Genomic DNA, 17,190 nt, shown 5'->3' on the forward strand with positions numbered 1-17,190 from the left:
CCCTCGCACAGTGCCACCGTTCCGGCCCCCGGGTGGCGTCCCCGTTCCCACGGCCTCCTGTCCCTCGCACAGCGCCCTCGTTCCGGCCCCCGGGTGGAGCGGCCTCCTGTCCCTCGCACAGCGCCCCCGTTCCGGCCCCCGGGTGGAGCGGCCTCCTGGCCCTCGCACGGCGCCACCATTCCGGCCTCTGAGTAGTGCAGCCTCCTGTTGCTCGCATCACGCCCGCATTCCGGCCTACCACATTGTGTCCCTTGCATGGCGCTCCCGTTCCGGCCTCCAGGTTGTGCGGCCTCGTTTCCCTCCCACAGCGCTCCCATTCTAGACTGAGTGGCGCGACCTTGTGTCCCTCACGCGGCACTCCCATTTTGGCCCCCGGGTGGCGCGGCTTCGTGTCCATTGCATGGCGCTCCCATTGAAGACTGGGTGGTGCAGCCTTGTTGTGTCCCTCGCGGGGCGCTCCCATTCCGGCCCCCAGGTGGCGCGGCCTCGTGTCCCTCCCGAGGCCCAGCCCTCACCTCTATGATGTGGTCCTTGTCGTCTTTCCCATGCAGGGCTTCCACGGCGCAGATTTCCAGACCCCCAAATATTTCCGAGCAGGAATCCACCCAGAGCCTGTACCTGCAAAGACACGACGGCCATGTGTCGGCCTTTAACCCATTCCGCACTGCCAGACTACGGGGGGGGGATTAGTCATCACTATACCTGTCTGACACGGCGATCTGCTCCAGCATGGCCGACCCCGTATTGGTTTTCCAGTTGCCAGAAATGGAAGTTCTCCTGAAAGGCAAAATAAAACCCACCTTAATAATCGCCTATATATCGGACCAGCTGCAGTACCGCTCTCCACCACCACCCAAGCTGCAGACATTCCATAGACTCCAATGCAACAGCGCCCCCCTCTATGCTGCTGACACTGCAGTGAGACCTGCGGAGTCACTCCTCACGTGTGTATACTGCGAGCCGTCCTGTATATTGCATCAGTCTGAGCTCGCTGGCGCCATCTAGTGGCCATGGCCGATACGACAGGCTCTGAATATATAGACTATAAACCTGATAACCTTTTGTTATTCACGGCCCCCTGAGTGATGTGTCCCCCCCTGGCCGGCTGCCACGTCCTGCTGTCACGGCTGAGTCAGGGCTGAGTAGTCGGGAGGGAGATGGCAAAACCTGGCGGCTCCTTGCTGCAAAGTGTGAAGTCTGCATCTGTGCAATATTCCACCTGCCGAGGGGCCGCATCGGGACCCTCACCCCTCACCCTCACCCCTGACCCGGGACCCTCACCCCTGATCCGTGACCAGCACCCCTGATTCGGGACCCTCACCTCTGACCTGAGACCCTCACCCTTCACCCTCACCCGGGACCCTCACCCCTGACCCGGGACCCTCACCCCTGATCCTGGACCCTCAACCCTGATCCGGGACCCTCACCCCTGACCCTAGACCCTCACCCCTGCCTCGGGACCCTCACCCCTGACCCGGGACCTTCACCCCTGACCCGGGACCTTCACCCCTGACCAGGGACCCTCACTCCTGACCCGGGACCCTCACTCCTCACCCGGGACCCTCACCCCTGATCCGGTACCCTCACCTCTCACCCGGGACCCTCACCCCTGACCCGGGACCCTCACCCCTGTTCCAGGACCCTCACCCCTGACCTGGGACCCTCACCCCTGACCAGCCCCTTGGCAGTGTGCGTCTGAGCATTGTCAGCTCATCGTCTGATCGGCGCTCGCTCGTCATCCGCTCTCTTTGCTCCTTTACTTGACCTGGAGAAAGCTCGCGGGGCTAACCCCTTGTTACCTATGCTATATCAGGCCATGGGCTTGTATGGGGCGCAAGAGGTCGCTACGTTATTCCTTGCTATAGCGCCGCCTCGTCTGTACTGGCTGATAACAGAAAACAAGAGTTGCATCTAACTACTGAGCAAATGGAGATACGGCAGATTGCAGGTGTCCCGTCCCTTTAAGACAGAGAACAATTCCACCCACTCTCCATACTGCCGCTGCAGGAACAGATCATTTCTCTTGGCCCTCGCACAACGCGAGCAGACGGCGGCCGCCCACTCCGCGCATACTGTGCGGAGACAATGGGAGAGTCCGCCGAGCGCAGAACCGCATGTGCGAGCCCGTATCCTGGACTAATCCGAGACCTCACACGTCCCATAAGTGACATAAACATGGGGGGGCGCAACTGCTGAGACCCCCACTGATCCAGAGAATGGGGGGCGCAACTGCTCAGACCCCCACTGATCCAGAGAATGGGGGGGCGCAACTGCTGAGACCCCCACTGATCCAGAGAATGGGGGGCACAACTGCTGAGACCCCCACTGATCCAGAGAATGGGGGGCGCAACTGCTCAGACCCCCACTGATCCAGAGAATGGGGGGCGCAACTGCTGAGACCCCCACTGATCCAGAGAATGGGGGGGCACAACTGCTGAGACCCCCACTGATCCAGAGAATGGGGTGCGCAACTGCTCAGACCCCCACTGATCCAGAGAATGGGGATCCCCGTGTAAACGGATAGACTGAGCTTGTGCGAGACCGCCACTCCATCATAGTCTATAGGAGTGAAGATGCACACGCTCAGTACCGCACACGCTCTGTACCGCACATGCACATGCTCAGTACCACACATACCTAGTAGTGCACACGCCCAGTACCGCACACGCCCAGTACCGCACACGCTGAGTACCACACACGCCCAGTACCGCACACGCACAGTACCGCACATGCACATGCTCAGTACCACACATGCCCAGTAGTGCACACGCTCAGTACCACACGCACTCAGTACTGCTCCAGTCACACAGTAGACCCCTGTTCTCGGGATTGGCGGGTGTCTCAGCTGGCAGACCCCCGAGCCGTTGTATTTTTATCATCCATCCTGTGGGCAGCCGTTCCCCGATCAGTCCAGCTCTTCTGGTTGGTGTCCATATCGGCTCCTGCTCAATACTGGCTCCTAGTCGTACAAGTAAGACATCAGACCACACAAGCATTACTTATGGCTGCCCATACACCTTTGGTAATGGTGGGCCAAATGCTCAGCTACCATTAGCCATCTCCTCCGATCCCCCCAGCTCAGCCTCAGGTGGGACATTAGCTCCCATGACGTCCAGACTGGCCATGCGGAAATGTAACTGCTCAATTTTCCTCTTCCCTGACATCAGTGAACTGCATGCGCATGCGCAGAACGGTGCTGTGCGTGCGTGGTGTCAAGATGTGCGTATGGGCAGGATTTCCACAAAAACCTCTGGCCCAGGTGAAGCCAGCGATGTGAGTCAAGAAAGCGGGGACAGAGCTGTCCAGCCTCACTGGAGAGGGGTCCACGGCCACGCAGACCTTTGCCACATTTATACTGGATACAGTGCTGGCCAAAAGTATTGGCACCCCTGCAATTCTGTCAGATAATACTCAGTTTCTTCTTGAAAATGATTGCAATCACAAATTCTTTGGTATTATTATCTTCATTTATTTTGCTTGCAATGAAAAAACACAAAAGAGAATGAAACAAAAATCTAATCATTAATCATTTCACACAAAACTCCAAAAATGGGCCAGACAAAAGTATTGGCACCCTCAGCCTAATACTTGGTTACACAACCTTTAGCCAAAATAACTGCGCACAACCGCTTCCGGTGACCATCAATGAGGTTCTTACAATGCTCTGCTGGAATTTTAGACCATTCCTCTTTGGCAAACTGCTCCAGGTCCCTGAGATGTGAAGGGCGCCTTCTCCAATCTGCCATTGTGAGATCTCTCCACAGGTGCTCTATGGGGTTCAGGTCTGGACTCATTGCTGGCCACTTTAGTAGTCTCCAGTGCTTTCTCTCAAACCATTTTCTAGTGCTTTTTGAAGTGTGTTTTGGGTCATTGTCCTGCTGGAAGACCCATGACCTCTGAGGGAGACCCAGCTTTCTCACACTGGGCCCTACATTATGCTGCAAAACTTGTTGGTAGTCTTCAGACTTCATAATGCCATGCACACGATCAAGCAGTCCAGTGCCAGAGGCAGCAAAGCAACTCCAAAACATCAGGGAACCTCCGCCATGTTTGACTGTAGGGACCGTGTTCTTTTCTTTGAATTCCTCTTTTTTTTCCTGTAAACTCTATGTTGATGGCTTTTCCCAAAAAGCTCTACTTTTGTCTCATCTGACCAGAGAACATCTTCCAAAACGTTTTAGGCTTTCTCAGGTAAGTTTTGGCAAACTCCAGCCTGGCTTTTTTATGTCTCGGGGTAAGAAGTGGGGTCTTCCTGGGTATCCTACCATACAGTGCCTTTTCATTCAGACGCTGACGGATAGTACGGGTTGACACTGTTGTACCCTCGGACTGCAGGGCAGCTTGAACGTGTTTGGATGTTATTCGAGGTTCTTTATCCACCATCCGCACAATCTTGCGTTGAAATCTCTCGTCAATTTTTCTTTTCCTTCCACATCTAGGGAGGATAGCCACAGTGCCATGGGCTTTACACTTCTTGATGACACTGCGCACCGCAGACACAGGAACGTTCAGGTCTTTGGAGATGGACTTGTAGCCTTGAGATTGCTCATGCTTCCTCACAATTTGGATTCTCAAGTCCTCAGACAGTTCTTTGGTCTTCTTTCTTTTCTCCATGCTCAATGTGGTGCACACAAGGACACAGGACAGAGGCTGAGGCAACTTTAATCCCTGTCACCTGCTGCAAGTGTGATTTATTATTGCCAGCACCTGTTAGGTGCCACAGGTAAGTTACAGGCGCTGGTATTACACAAATTACAGAAGCATCACAGGATTATTCAAACAGTGCCAATACTTTTGTCCACCCCCTTTTTATGTTTGGTGTGGAATTATATCCAATTTGGCTTTATGACCATTTTTTTTTCTTTTTCTTCATTGAAGACTAAATGAAGATAATACCAAAGAATTTGTGATTGCAATCATTGTCAGGAAGAAACTGAGTATTCTCTGACAGAATTGCAGGGGTGCCAATACTTTTGTCCAGAACTGTATGTACCAAGCATCTTGCAGGACTCATCGTGTCCACGATTGACAACACTGGGGCAGAGGAGGAGGACCAGACATATGTTCCCTGCTCTCAATCATCTATGTTCCCCTTGCTCTAGACCCATACGTTCTGCTCCTGTCTGTGACTGGTGTCCCGGTCGCTTGTGCCATCAGCTCCTTCTACAGTGTAAGCCTTTCCCCATTACTGGAGCTTTTGCTTTCTTGTTCTGGACCTCAGGTCACCTCACGTCTTGTTGGTCTAAAGTCCATCAGTGATCCTGCCCTTGTTCTGGAGCACGTCATCCGAACACTTGTTTGATGCCTCTTCTAAACTCTGTGACGAGGTCTCCTGAATCCAGACCTCCAGTCACTCACTTCTGCTCTCTACTTCTTCATGGACCAAAGTTCATGTCCATGAGTAGGTTCCCTTTCATACTGGGCCTGATGCAGCCTGACTGCTCTCGTGACAAAGACCCCCGGTTCTGTTTCTGACTAAATGGGCTCCTCATCCTGTCATAGCCCAACTGTACTCCTGATAAAGACCCTTCGGTTTGTTCCTGATTACACTACCACCTTGTCTTTGACCTGTTGTATCCGGACCACTCTCCTGGTGAAGACCCCTTCCTGACTTCACTATCACCTCATCCTTGTTCTGTCCCAGTCTGTCCATTTACCTAGTGAAGACCCTTTAAGTCGTTTCTGACAATACAATCGCTGCATTCATATCCTGACTACTCTTGGTGAAGATCCCATAGTCTCTCTCATCCTTGGGTCTGTTGGATCCTGGCCGTTCTCCTTGTGAAGATCCCTTGGTCTCATCTCATCATTGGGTCTGTTGGATCCTAACCACTCACCTGATGAAGACCTTTGGTCCTGTTCCTGATTACACTATAAGCTCGCCTTGTTCTTAGCTCTGTTGGATCCTGACCATTCTCCTGGTGAATACCACTTAGTCCCATTTCATCCTTCAGCTTGGAAGATCCTGACTACTCTGTTGATGAAGACCTTTGGTCCTATTCCTGACAAAACTACCAGCTTGTCTGTTGGATCCTGACCACTCTCCTGGTGAACACCCCTTAGTCCAATCTCGTCCTTGGATCTGTTGGATCCTGACTTCTCACCTTGTGAAGACTTTTGGTCCTATTCCTGACTACAATAGAAGCTCATTCTGGGGTCTTTTGGATCCTGACTGTTCTCATGGTGAACCGCTCTACTTGTGAAGACTCCTTGGTTCCATCTTATCATTGGGTCTGTTGGATCCTAACTGCTCACCTGGTGAAGACCTTTGGTCCTGTTCCTGATTATACTGTAAGCCTAGGTCTGTTGGATGCTGATCGTTCTCCTAGTGAAGACCCCTTGGTCCCATTTCATTCTTGGGTCTGTTGGATGCTGATCATTCTCCTAGTGAAGACCCCTTGGTCCCATCTCATTCTTGGGTCTGTTGGATCCTGACCATTCTCCTGGTGAAGACCCCTTGGTCCCATCTCATTCTTGGGTCTGTTGGTTCCTGATCGTTCTCCTGGTGAAGACCCCTTGGTCCCATCTCATCCTTGAGTCTATTGGATCCTGATCGTTCTCCTGGTGAAGACCTCTTGGTCCCATCTCATTCTTGGGTCTGTTGGATACTGATCGTTCTCCTGCTGAAGACCCCTTCGTCCCATATCATGCTTGAGTCTGTTGGATCCTGACCATTCTCCTGGTGAAGTCTCCTTGTTCCCATCTCATTCTTGAGTCTGTTGGATCCTGACCATTCACCTGGTGAAGTCTCCTTGTTCCCATCTCATTCTTGAGTCTGTTGGATCCTGACCATTCACCTGGTGAAGTCTCCTTGTTCCCATCTCATTCTTGAGTCTGTTGGATCCTGACCATTCACCTGGTGAAGTCTCCTTGTTCCCATCTCATTCTTGAGTCTGTTGGATCCTGACCATTCACCTGGTGAAGTCTCCTTGTTCCCATCTCATTCTTGAGTCTGTTGGATCCTGACCATTCACCTGGTGAAGTCTCCTTGGTCCCATCTCATTCTTTGGTCTAGTGGATCTTGACCATTCTCCTGGTGAAAACTGCTTGGTCCCATCTCATCATTAGGGCTGTTGGATCCTGACCACTCTCCTGGTGAAGACCCTTTGGCTTTGTTCCTGCCTACACTACAAGCTCATTTTTTGAGTCTGTTGGATGCTCGCTGCCCTACTGGTGAAGACCTTTGGTCCCGTTCCGGACTACTCTACTGCTTTATGAGAGCTATTCTAACCAATCGATTACTGCTCTTGGGACATCTGATCCAGAGTCCTCACCTGATTGCAGGAGTTAAGGACCAAGAAAGGGGAGATTTCTTAGACTCTTCGCAGGGTCTAACCAGTACCAAACCTTGGAGACCCACATCTCTGGTAAGCGTTGTTATACAGAGGCTCTCTCGTTGCGACGGTCTTCAGACTCGCAATGTTCAGGTACAGCAGATAACTGACACCAGATGATGTTACATTCTTGTGGATGTGGGATTTTATAAGGAATTTCACCGGAGTTCTGACTTTCTTGGAATTTTCCTTCTTTTTCTCAGACATCTGATGATGATAAAACCCTTCCTCCTTCCCGACAGTTTCCTTCTATGGAGATCACCGTCGTGGGCAGCTGCCCACAGTCGTGACCACTAACAATCCCCTAATGTCTGCACGGTGGGAATAATGGGATTATCTGCACGTTACGTTCCCACAGACGCAGGAGCTCGGATCCGAGTGTCCTCAGACATGGGCTGATCGGCATCTAGGTGTACCAGAGCCTCGTGCCAGGTCATGTCAGAGAGGGAAGGGAGAGGCCGAAATTATGTGCGGAACCAGAAAAACCCGCATGGCAGACAGGGTGGGAGAGAGACCCGGGACGAGGATGACGGAGCCCGAGACTCCGGGATATTTATAGCTGAAGGTAAACGGAGACGTGCAAACAGCAAAGGAGGACGGAGCGCCGCAGCAAAATAATCCGAACATCCAGCGTCATCCCGTACCCCGAGATTCAGCGACATTATCCCGTACCCCGAGAAGCAGCGTCATTATCCTGTACCCCGAGATTCAGCGACATTATCCCGTACCCCGAGATTCAGCGACATTATACCGTACCCCGAGATTCAGCGACATTATCCCGTACCCCGAGATTCAGCGACATTATACCGTACCCCGAGATTCAGCGACATTATACCGTACCCCGAGATTCAGCGTCATTATCCCGTACCCCGAGATTCAGTGATATTATCCCGTACCCCGAGATTCAGTGACATTATCCTGTACCCCGAGATTAAACGTCATTATCCTGTACCCCAGTGTCATTATCCTGTACCCCCAGTGTCATTATCCTGTACCCCCAGTGTCATTATCCTGTACCCCCAGTGTCATTATCCTGTACCCCCAGTGTCAGTGTCATTATCCTGCACCCCCAGTGTCAGTGTCATTATCCTACACCCCCAGTGTCAGTGTCATTATACTGTACCCCAAGTGTCATTATCCTGCACCCCCAGTATCAGTGTCATTATCCTGTACCCCCAGTGTCAGTGTCATTATCCTGTACCCCCAGTGTCATTATCCTGTACCCCCAGTGTCATTATCCTGTACCGTCAGTGTCATTATCCTGCACCCCCAGTGTCAGTGTCATTATCCTACACCCCCAGTGTCAGTGTCATTATACTGTACCCCAAGTGTCATTATCCTGCACCCCCAGTGTCATTATCCTGTACCCCCAGTGTCAGTGTCATTACCCTGTACCCCCAGTGTCATTACCCTGTACCCCCAGTGTCGTTATCCTGTACCCCCAGTGCCGTTATCCTGTACCCCCAGTGTCGTTATCCTGTACCCCCAGTGTCGTTATCCTGTACCCCCAGTGTCGTTATCCTGTACCCCCAGTGTCGTTATCCTGCACCCCCAGTGTCATTATCCTGCACCCCCAGTGTCATTATCCTGCACCCCCAGTGTCATTATCCTGCACCCCCAGTGTCATTATCCTGCACCCCCAGTGTCAGTGTCATTATCCTGTACCCCCAGTGTCAGTGTCATTATCCTGTACCCCCAGTGTCAGTGTCATTATCCTGTACCCCCAGTGTCAGTGTCATTATCCTGTACCCCCAGTGTCATTATCCTGTACCCCCAGTGTCAGCGTCATTATCCTGTACCCCCAGTGTCAGTGTCATTATCCTGTACCCCCAGTGTCAGTGTCATTATCCTGTACCCCCAGTGTCAGTGTCATTATCCTGTACCCCCAGTGTCAGTGTCATTATCCTGTACCCCCAGTGTCATTATCCTGCACCCCCAGTGTCATTATCCTGCACCCCCAGTGTCAGTGTCATTATCCTGTACCCCCAGTGTCAGTGTCATTATCCTGTACCCCCAGTGTCATTATCCTGCACCCCCAGTGTCATTATCCTGTACCCCCAGTGTCAGTGTCATTATCCTGTATCCCCAGTGTCATTATCCTGTACCCCCAGTGTCATTATCCTGTACCCCCAGTGTCAGTGTCATTATCCTGTACCCCCAGTGTCATTATCCTGTACCCCCAGTGTCATTATCCTGTACCCCCAGTGTCAGTGTCATTATCCTGTACCCCCAGTGTCATTATCCTTTACCCCCAGTGTCAGCGTCATTATCCTGTACCCCCAGTGTCAGCGTCATTATCCTGTACCCCGAGTGTCAGTGTCATTATCCTGTACCCCCAGTGTCAGTGTCATTATCCTGTACCCCAGTGTCATTATCCTGCACCCCCAGTGTCATTATCCTGCACCCCCAGTGTCATTATCCTGTACCCCCAGTGTCAGTGTCATTATCCTGTACCCCCAGTGTCAGCGTCATTATTCTGTACCCCCAGTGTCATTATCCTGTACCCCCAGTGTCAGTGTCATTATCCTGTACCCCCAGTGTCAGTGTCATTATCCTGTACCCCCAGTGTCAGTGTCATTATCCTGTACCCCGAGTGTCAGTGTCATTATCCTGTACCCCCAGTGTCAGTGTCATTATCCTGTACCCCCAGTGTCATTATCCTGTACCCTCAGTGTCATTATCCTGTACCCCCAGTGTCATTATCCTGTACCCCCAGTGTCAGTGTCATTATCCTGTACCCCCAGTGTCAGTGTCATTATCCTGTACCCCCAGTGTCATTATCCTGTACCCTCAGTGTCATTATCCTGTACCCCCAGTGTCATTATCCTGTACCCCCAGTGTCAGTGTCATTATCCTGTACCCCCAGTGTCATTATCCTTTACCCCCAGTGTCAGCGTCATTATCCTGTACCCCCAGTGTCATTATCCTGTACCCCCAGTGTCAGCGTCATTATCCTGTACCCCGAGTGTCAGTGTCATTATCCTGTACCCCAGTGTCATTATCCTGCACCCCCAGTGTCATTATCCTGCACCCCCAGTGTCATTATCCTGTACCCCCAGTGTCAGCGTCATTATTCTGTACCCCCAGTGTCATTATTCTGTACCCCCAGTGTCAGCGTCATTATCCTGTACCCCGAGTGTCAGTGTCATTATCCTGTACCCCCAGTGTCAGTGTCATTATCCTGCACCCCCAGTGTCAGTGTCATTATCCTGTACCCCCAGTGTCAGCGTCATTATTCTGTACCCCCAGTGTCATTATCCTGTACCCCCAGTGTCATTATCCTGTACCCCCAGTGTCAGTGTCATTATCCTGTGCCCCCAGTGTCATTATCCTGTACCCCCAGTGTCAGCGTCATTATTCTGTACCCCCAGTGTCCGTGTCATTATCCTGTACCCCCAGTGTCATTATCCTGTACCCCCAGTGTCAGTGTCATTATCCTGTACCCCCAGTGTCAGTGTCATTATCCTGTACCCCCAGTGTCAGTGTCATTATCCTGTACCCCCAGTGTCAGTGTCATTATCCTGTACCCCCAGTGTCAGTGTCATTATCCTGTGCCCCCAGTGTCAGTGTCATTATCCTGTACCCCCAGTGTCAGTGTCATTATCCTGTGCCCCCAGTGTCATTATCCTGTACCCCCAGTGTCAGCGTCATTATTCTGTACCCCCAGTGTCAGTGTCATTATCCTATACCCCCAGTGTCATTATCCTGTACCCCCCGTGTCATTATCCTGTACCCCCAGTGTCCGTGTCATTATCCTGTACCCCCCGTGTCATTATCCTGTACCCCCAGTGTCAGTGTCATTATCCTGTACCCCCAGTGTCAGGGTCATTATCCTGTACCCCCAGTGTCATTATCCTGTACCCCCAGTGTCAGTGTCATTATCCTGTACCCCCAGTGTCATTATCCTGTACCCCCAGTGTCAGGGTCATTATCCTGTATCCCCAGTGTCATTATCCTGTACCCCCAGTGTCAGGGTCATTATGCTGTACCCCCAGTGTCAGTGTCATTATCCTGTACCCCCAGTGTCAGTGTCATTATCCTGCACCCCCAGTGTCATTATCCTGTACCCCCAGTGTCATTATCCTGTACCCCCAGTGTCATTATCCTGTACCCCCAGTGTCATTATCCTGTACCCCCGGTGTCATTATCCTGTACCCCCGGTGTCAGCGTCATCATACTGATCTCTTGTATACTTACATGTACGCTTTGTAATTGTTCCCGATTTTCTGGATGCGGACATCATATTTGGCGTCGATAAATGGCTCAGAAGTGGCGTAGGTTTTCGTTAGGGCGACAACGCTGGCGATGTCCTGGAAGTCATACTGGTTATCCACCTTCACCTGGATTAAGAAATTAGAAATCACAAACAGAGCAGTGAAGGTCCGACTGCCGGCACCAGCACCCTTCCTCCAGTGTGGTGTGTGGGAAGCCTGTTGGATCGGACATGTTCTTGGATGATAATGGTGACTCCTCCCAGTGGCGCCAGTCCCGTGCCGGTGGTAGCACACATTATACCGCTCTGCTGTGTAGTCGCACACACGTCGGCGGTTTTCTGTGACCGGTCGTCAGTCCCGTGAGCGGGATGTTACTCCATACTATACATACGGTGAGCGCGTCACTATCCGTTGCACACAATCTACATGACTCACAACAAGGCGCAAATGAAAGGAAAACCTCCGCGATTCACCACCTTGAACTTTCTTAAGAAACTCACAGGAAACAGATGAGAGGTGACCGAAGGTCAAAGGCTCGGAGAGGACTCGGGCGACCGGCGGGTGACACCTCCGAGGTCCACGAGAACACGTCACGTTGTGCAATGTGGGGCCGGCCGGTGACCCGCTGACACACACTCACCTTCCCCATGCCGGAGTGAGCGTGGCCCATCTTGATCACCACCGGGAACTTGGAGGCGGTCAGCTGTAAGAGAAGACAGACGGCGGTCATTGCACACATCATCATCTCTTTATTTGAGCATTCTATTGCTCCCTGTTATCTGCCGCTGTACCAGGTAAAGCAGGACGAGGGCAAAAACAAAAATTATTGAGTGTAATGTGATGCCACGAGACCACGGAGGAATAAAACGGTCCAGCTCTGCCCACGGGGGTCTTACTCTGGAAAGACAATGGAGCGAGATCGCCCACACAGAACAATGAGCCGTGTGACGTCCGGCTGGGGTCCCCCCCCCCCCCCCGCACTTCCCCTAATCTGTGCCCGTAATGAGGGGTGAGGGAGTTTAATGTAAGCTGGCACAAGCGAGTGTGGAAACACAGGAAGGCAGAGGAGGGAGCGTGCGAGGTGGTGGCACAGCCCCCCTCCTCCCCGCGCGTCTGTCCGGCTCCTGCGGTTTTACACTCTCTCTTCTCTTGTGGTCACGGGGAGGGCAGTGATGCCGTGCGCCTCACACCCAGGATGTTTAACCCAAAACTGAGCGCTCAAAAACAGACCATGTGCTGAGACTTCACTTGATACCTATTGTTTTCTGTTATCAGCCACCTCGGGCTGAATGCAGGGTTCTCTAACTGAGGGCCAGTCCAGAGGCAGAATCATTCATAAGGGTGACCGCTATTAGCTGTGAGTCTTCAAGTGGCCATACACCGTCCCAATACACATGGACGCTCAGGTCGGCTGAGCGTGAGCGAGTCCTTTATATATATATATACTAGCTCTACTGCCTGGCTTCGCCCGGGTTAATAACTGCTGTTAACAAAATAGAATGTATTAACCTCCCGGGATAGTAACTGTCTCTCTGTTTCTCTCCCATTCTCTGTCTCCCCCTCTGTATATATCTCTCTGTCTCTCTCTCTTTGTCTGTCTCTTTCCCTGTCTGTCTCTGACTGTCTCTGTCTCTTTCTCCATCTGTCTCAATCTCTTTCCCTGTCTGTCTCTTTCTCTGTCTGTCTCTTTTCCTCTCTTTCTCTGTCTGTCTCTTTCCCTCTGTCTCTTTCCCTGTGCCTGTCTCTTTGTCTGTCTCTTTACTTGTCTTTGTCTGTCTCTTACCCTGTCTGTCGCTTTCCCTCTCTTTCCCTGTCTGTCTATTTCCCTGTGTCTGTCTCTGTCTCTTTGTCTGTGTCTGTCTCTTTCCGTCAGTCTGTCTCTTTGTCTGTCTCTTTGTGTCTGTCTCTTTCCCTGTCTGTGTCTGCCTCTTTCCCTGTCTGTGTCTGTCTCTTTCGCTGGCTGCATTGTGACACGCCAACATTCCATATAAGGGCATGGCTGCGCATTCTTCTGAAGTTCTGGCTGCACTGTGGCTCCCAGCTCCAGTCGCTTCAATGGAGGCAGGTTTTTTGACGAATAACTGTAAAGCGCGGGGTTAAAATCTCCCCTCAAAACATAGCCTATGATGCTCTCGGGGTCCAGACGTGTGAGTGTGCAAAATTTTGTGGCTGTAGCTGCGACGGTGCAGATGCCGTCCCGGACATACACACACACATACACACACACACACACACACAGCTTTATATATTAGATGAGCGGCAGAGCTGGCTTCTGGACAGCTTAAGTCCAGGGAGAATCTAAATATCAGACATACCCATCTCTATCAACACACACATTAGTTGGTCGTCTGGTAAACTTAGCAGTTTAAGAAAATCGCCCCCGTCACATAACTCAAACGGCAACACTCGACTCTGAAAAAACCCACCGCTCCCCTGACCTGTGTCTCAACTGACAGAGCTGTATCATGAGCACACGCACCAACAAAGGGCTATGACAAGGGGAACTACATTTTCTCCTTGGCTGACTGAGGAGATTTGTTTCTTCTCCTCTCACACACCGGTCTGGTGGCTTCCATATACAGCTCCTCTGTCAGTTGAGACAGATCTCGGCAGTTGTCGTTTACCAATCCTGACATCCGAATAGATGGGCAGCAGTTTGAAATATGTGACAAAGGCCCTTTTAATACATTCCTTAAGAACCCTTTTTATTCAATACCAGTTTTATTCAAGAAACAACAAACCTAAAGGCTGCTTTCTTACAGTTCTGCTCTGTACCAACCTTTCTGAATTGAATTGACAACTGGGGGTGTCCTTCAACTCTTATCCACTTACTGGATAACTAGTGTATAGCAGCCCCCCTACTGTCAATTTGTAATTTTTTACAGCATATTGCAAGTGAGAAAAACAGACGGTCTTTACGGTGGCCACATACCATATAGGACAGTTGTCCGTACCCATGGCGGGACCGGCCAATCTATTTCATTAGGTTGTTCTTCATTCCTAAACAGTAGATGTCGGGGGGAGTAATAAGAATTTGCCATATTGGATTTCTACAGGAGAAATGAGCCTCCATTAGAGGACTACAGCAGAGGCCTACTTCTCTTTCCCTATTGCAAGTGAGAAAAGGAGACAGTTAACTCTTTAAGGTGGCCACATACAATATAGGACAGTTGTTCGTACCCATGGCGGGACCGGCCAATCTATTTAATGAGGTTGCTCTTACTTCTCAAACAGTAGATGTCGGGGGGGGGGGGGAGAGAAGATTTAGGCATATTGGATTTCTGCAGGAGAGATGAGCCTCCACCAGAGGAGTACAACAGAGGCCTACTTCTCTTTCCCTCTTAAAAACATATGACTGCTCATCCAAGACGAGCATCCATGTGTATCTAAGGGGGCTTTAGAAAGAAAGGTATTTGGTTGAGCATTTGACGGCAGGTAACGTGTGTGCATTTTTTGCCATGATGTCTGGTCCAATCAAGTGATTGGCCACATACAATACAGGACAGTTGTCCGTACCCATGGCGGGACCCGCCAATCTTTTAAAGAGTTTGCTCTTAAATGGCGGGGGGTGGGGTGTCTGGTCTGATCAAGTGATTGCAGGTGATGTTCCGTGGAAGTCATTAGTTGTCGGTTCTTGTTGGTGTTGGATATCTTACGTCTCGTGACACATGAGTCAGGGGATATACATTACAAAACTAGCAGTTCTGTCTCCTTGAGCTACCGCCTATAGATTTCTCCGTTGACGTAACTTCCATGCCTTCTCCTTTCCCTTCTTGTCCGTGACTTTCACCTAAATTCCTCAAACCTGACCTAATCCTTGGGATAATGGCGTTCCTTCGCCGCCATCCTGCTCTGATCTCCTGATGGAGATTAACCACTTGAGTGATGCAACCCCCAACAGTGACGTGTGTGTGCGCTCAGTGTCAGGCTCCCTCCTGAAAGCTTCCAGTCTTACGTGATGTAAACACTTTCACCCGGGGTCGTGCTACAGTCACCTCGACTTTTGTGTGAATCGGATTACAAAAGCCCTGAGGGTCTGCGGTCAGAAATCATACGGTACAAATGAGAAGGTTTAGAGGGGTTAAAGCCCACGCGCGGCCGCTTCCTGCCCGCCGATTATAATTATTTCATTACCTGGTATTTTATTTTTAGCAGACGTGGTCTTGGCGGGTGGGGTGGGGAGTCGGGGATCATAGTCCTGCGGTCTGCACAATGGAAAAAAAATGGTACAGTAGAGGTCCTGGGAAGGTTTCGAATGGAAAAGTGGCGTCGTTTTTCCAGTTGTTTGGTCACGTCCTCTGTCCGGTCTGTTTTGGGAAAGCTGGGTGGCTGCCTGGCCGCCATGTGGGGTGAATACGAGCTCTTGTGTATTATGGAAAACACGTGAAGTCCAGACAGAGAGCGTCTGTGAGAGCGTTGGGTGTGATCCAGCGCGGAGGCGTTTATCAGCGGCGGTGGCGGCGGTGATGGATTCACACAGTACAGAGACGGCAGATAGTGAGGGGGAAACCCCAGGAAATGACGGCCGGCTCCGCACTGCTGGTAAGAATGCCGCCGACGTCACCGTGCACTTGTCCTGCACAGTTCACTCTCTCCTTCCACATATGACCTCAGCCCTGCGAAAATAAACCAGTGAACTTACTGTAAACTGGTATTTACTGGTGTATATGACACAAGCCGGCGGCGGCGGGGGGGTTACATGGAAATGTGCTCATCCGACTGTGTCAGCCCCCCCCATTCCAAACATAGGAAAAGATCCAATCCAGTGAAAATGCACGCGCGGCCAAGCTGAGCGTACGCGTCATATTGCACCTTGATACAAAGACCCCAAAAAAAGGGGGTAACAGCGTCCGTATTACTGTGGCCTCCGGTTATGGTTTCGTCTCCTCCGATGCATTCTCTGGCTCTGACGAGGTTGTGGTTTTTGCACCAGTTGGAGGAGAGCCGGGGGGGCGCGCGCTGACAGCTGTCGCCCATTACCACCGTACGGCGGCGGCACAATAGGGGATTTGCAATGCAAATATTAAGCCGGAATGGCTTTTCGGCTCGCGGGCTAAAGATAAAAGCCGCAGAGGAGGACGTGTCAGCCCGAGTTATGGACGGGAAGGAAGGTGGGGAAGGTGGGCTGATACCGCAGGGCTCGCGTATGGGCAGAGGGTGAAACGTGTCCCCGAGTATAGACTGGTGTCTGAGGGTCTGTGTATAGAGTATAGAGGGTCTGCGTATACAGTATATAGAGTATAGAGGGTCTGCATATAGAGTATATAGAGTATAGAGGGTCTGCATATAGAGTATATAGAGTATAGAGGGTCTGCGTATAGAGTATATAGAGTATATAGAGGGTCTGCGTATAGAGTATAGAGGGTCTGCGTATACAGTATATAGAGTATAGAGGGTCTGCGTATAGAGTATATAGAGTATAGAGGGTCTGCGTATAGAGTATATAGAGTATATAGAGGGTCTGCGTATAGAGTATATAGAGTCTGCGTATAGAGTATATAGAGTATAGAGGGTCTGCGTATAGAGTATATACAGTATAGAGGGTCTGCGTATAGAGTATAGAGGGTCTGCGTATAGAGTATATAGAGTATAGAGGGTCTGCGTATAGAGTATATAGAGTATAGAGGGTCTGCATATAGAGT

At 51.1% G+C, this 17,190-nt stretch overlaps 1 protein-coding gene across 4 annotated transcripts in view; it reads right to left on the reverse strand.

The window, feature by feature from the left end:
• The window catches only part of SYN1 (synapsin I), an 87,130-nt gene that overhangs the window by 2,711 nt on the left and 67,229 nt on the right, over positions 1-17,190 (reverse strand). For all 4 annotated transcript variants that reach the window (XM_075324537.1, XM_075324536.1, XM_075324540.1 and 1 more), the window contains exons 6-9: positions 12,189-12,251; positions 11,532-11,674; positions 703-777; positions 516-618 (exon numbers count right to left, since the gene is read on the reverse strand). In XM_075324537.1, the coding sequence (XP_075180652.1) occupies positions 516-618; positions 703-777; positions 11,532-11,674; positions 12,189-12,251 (384 nt within the window). The remainder of the gene's footprint in view (positions 1-515; positions 619-702; positions 778-11,531; positions 11,675-12,188; positions 12,252-17,190) is intronic.

Source organism: Anomaloglossus baeobatrachus, chromosome 9 (genome assembly GCF_048569485.1).
Source record: "Anomaloglossus baeobatrachus isolate aAnoBae1 chromosome 9, aAnoBae1.hap1, whole genome shotgun sequence".
NCBI classification, from domain to species: domain Eukaryota; kingdom Metazoa; phylum Chordata; class Amphibia; order Anura; family Aromobatidae; genus Anomaloglossus; species Anomaloglossus baeobatrachus.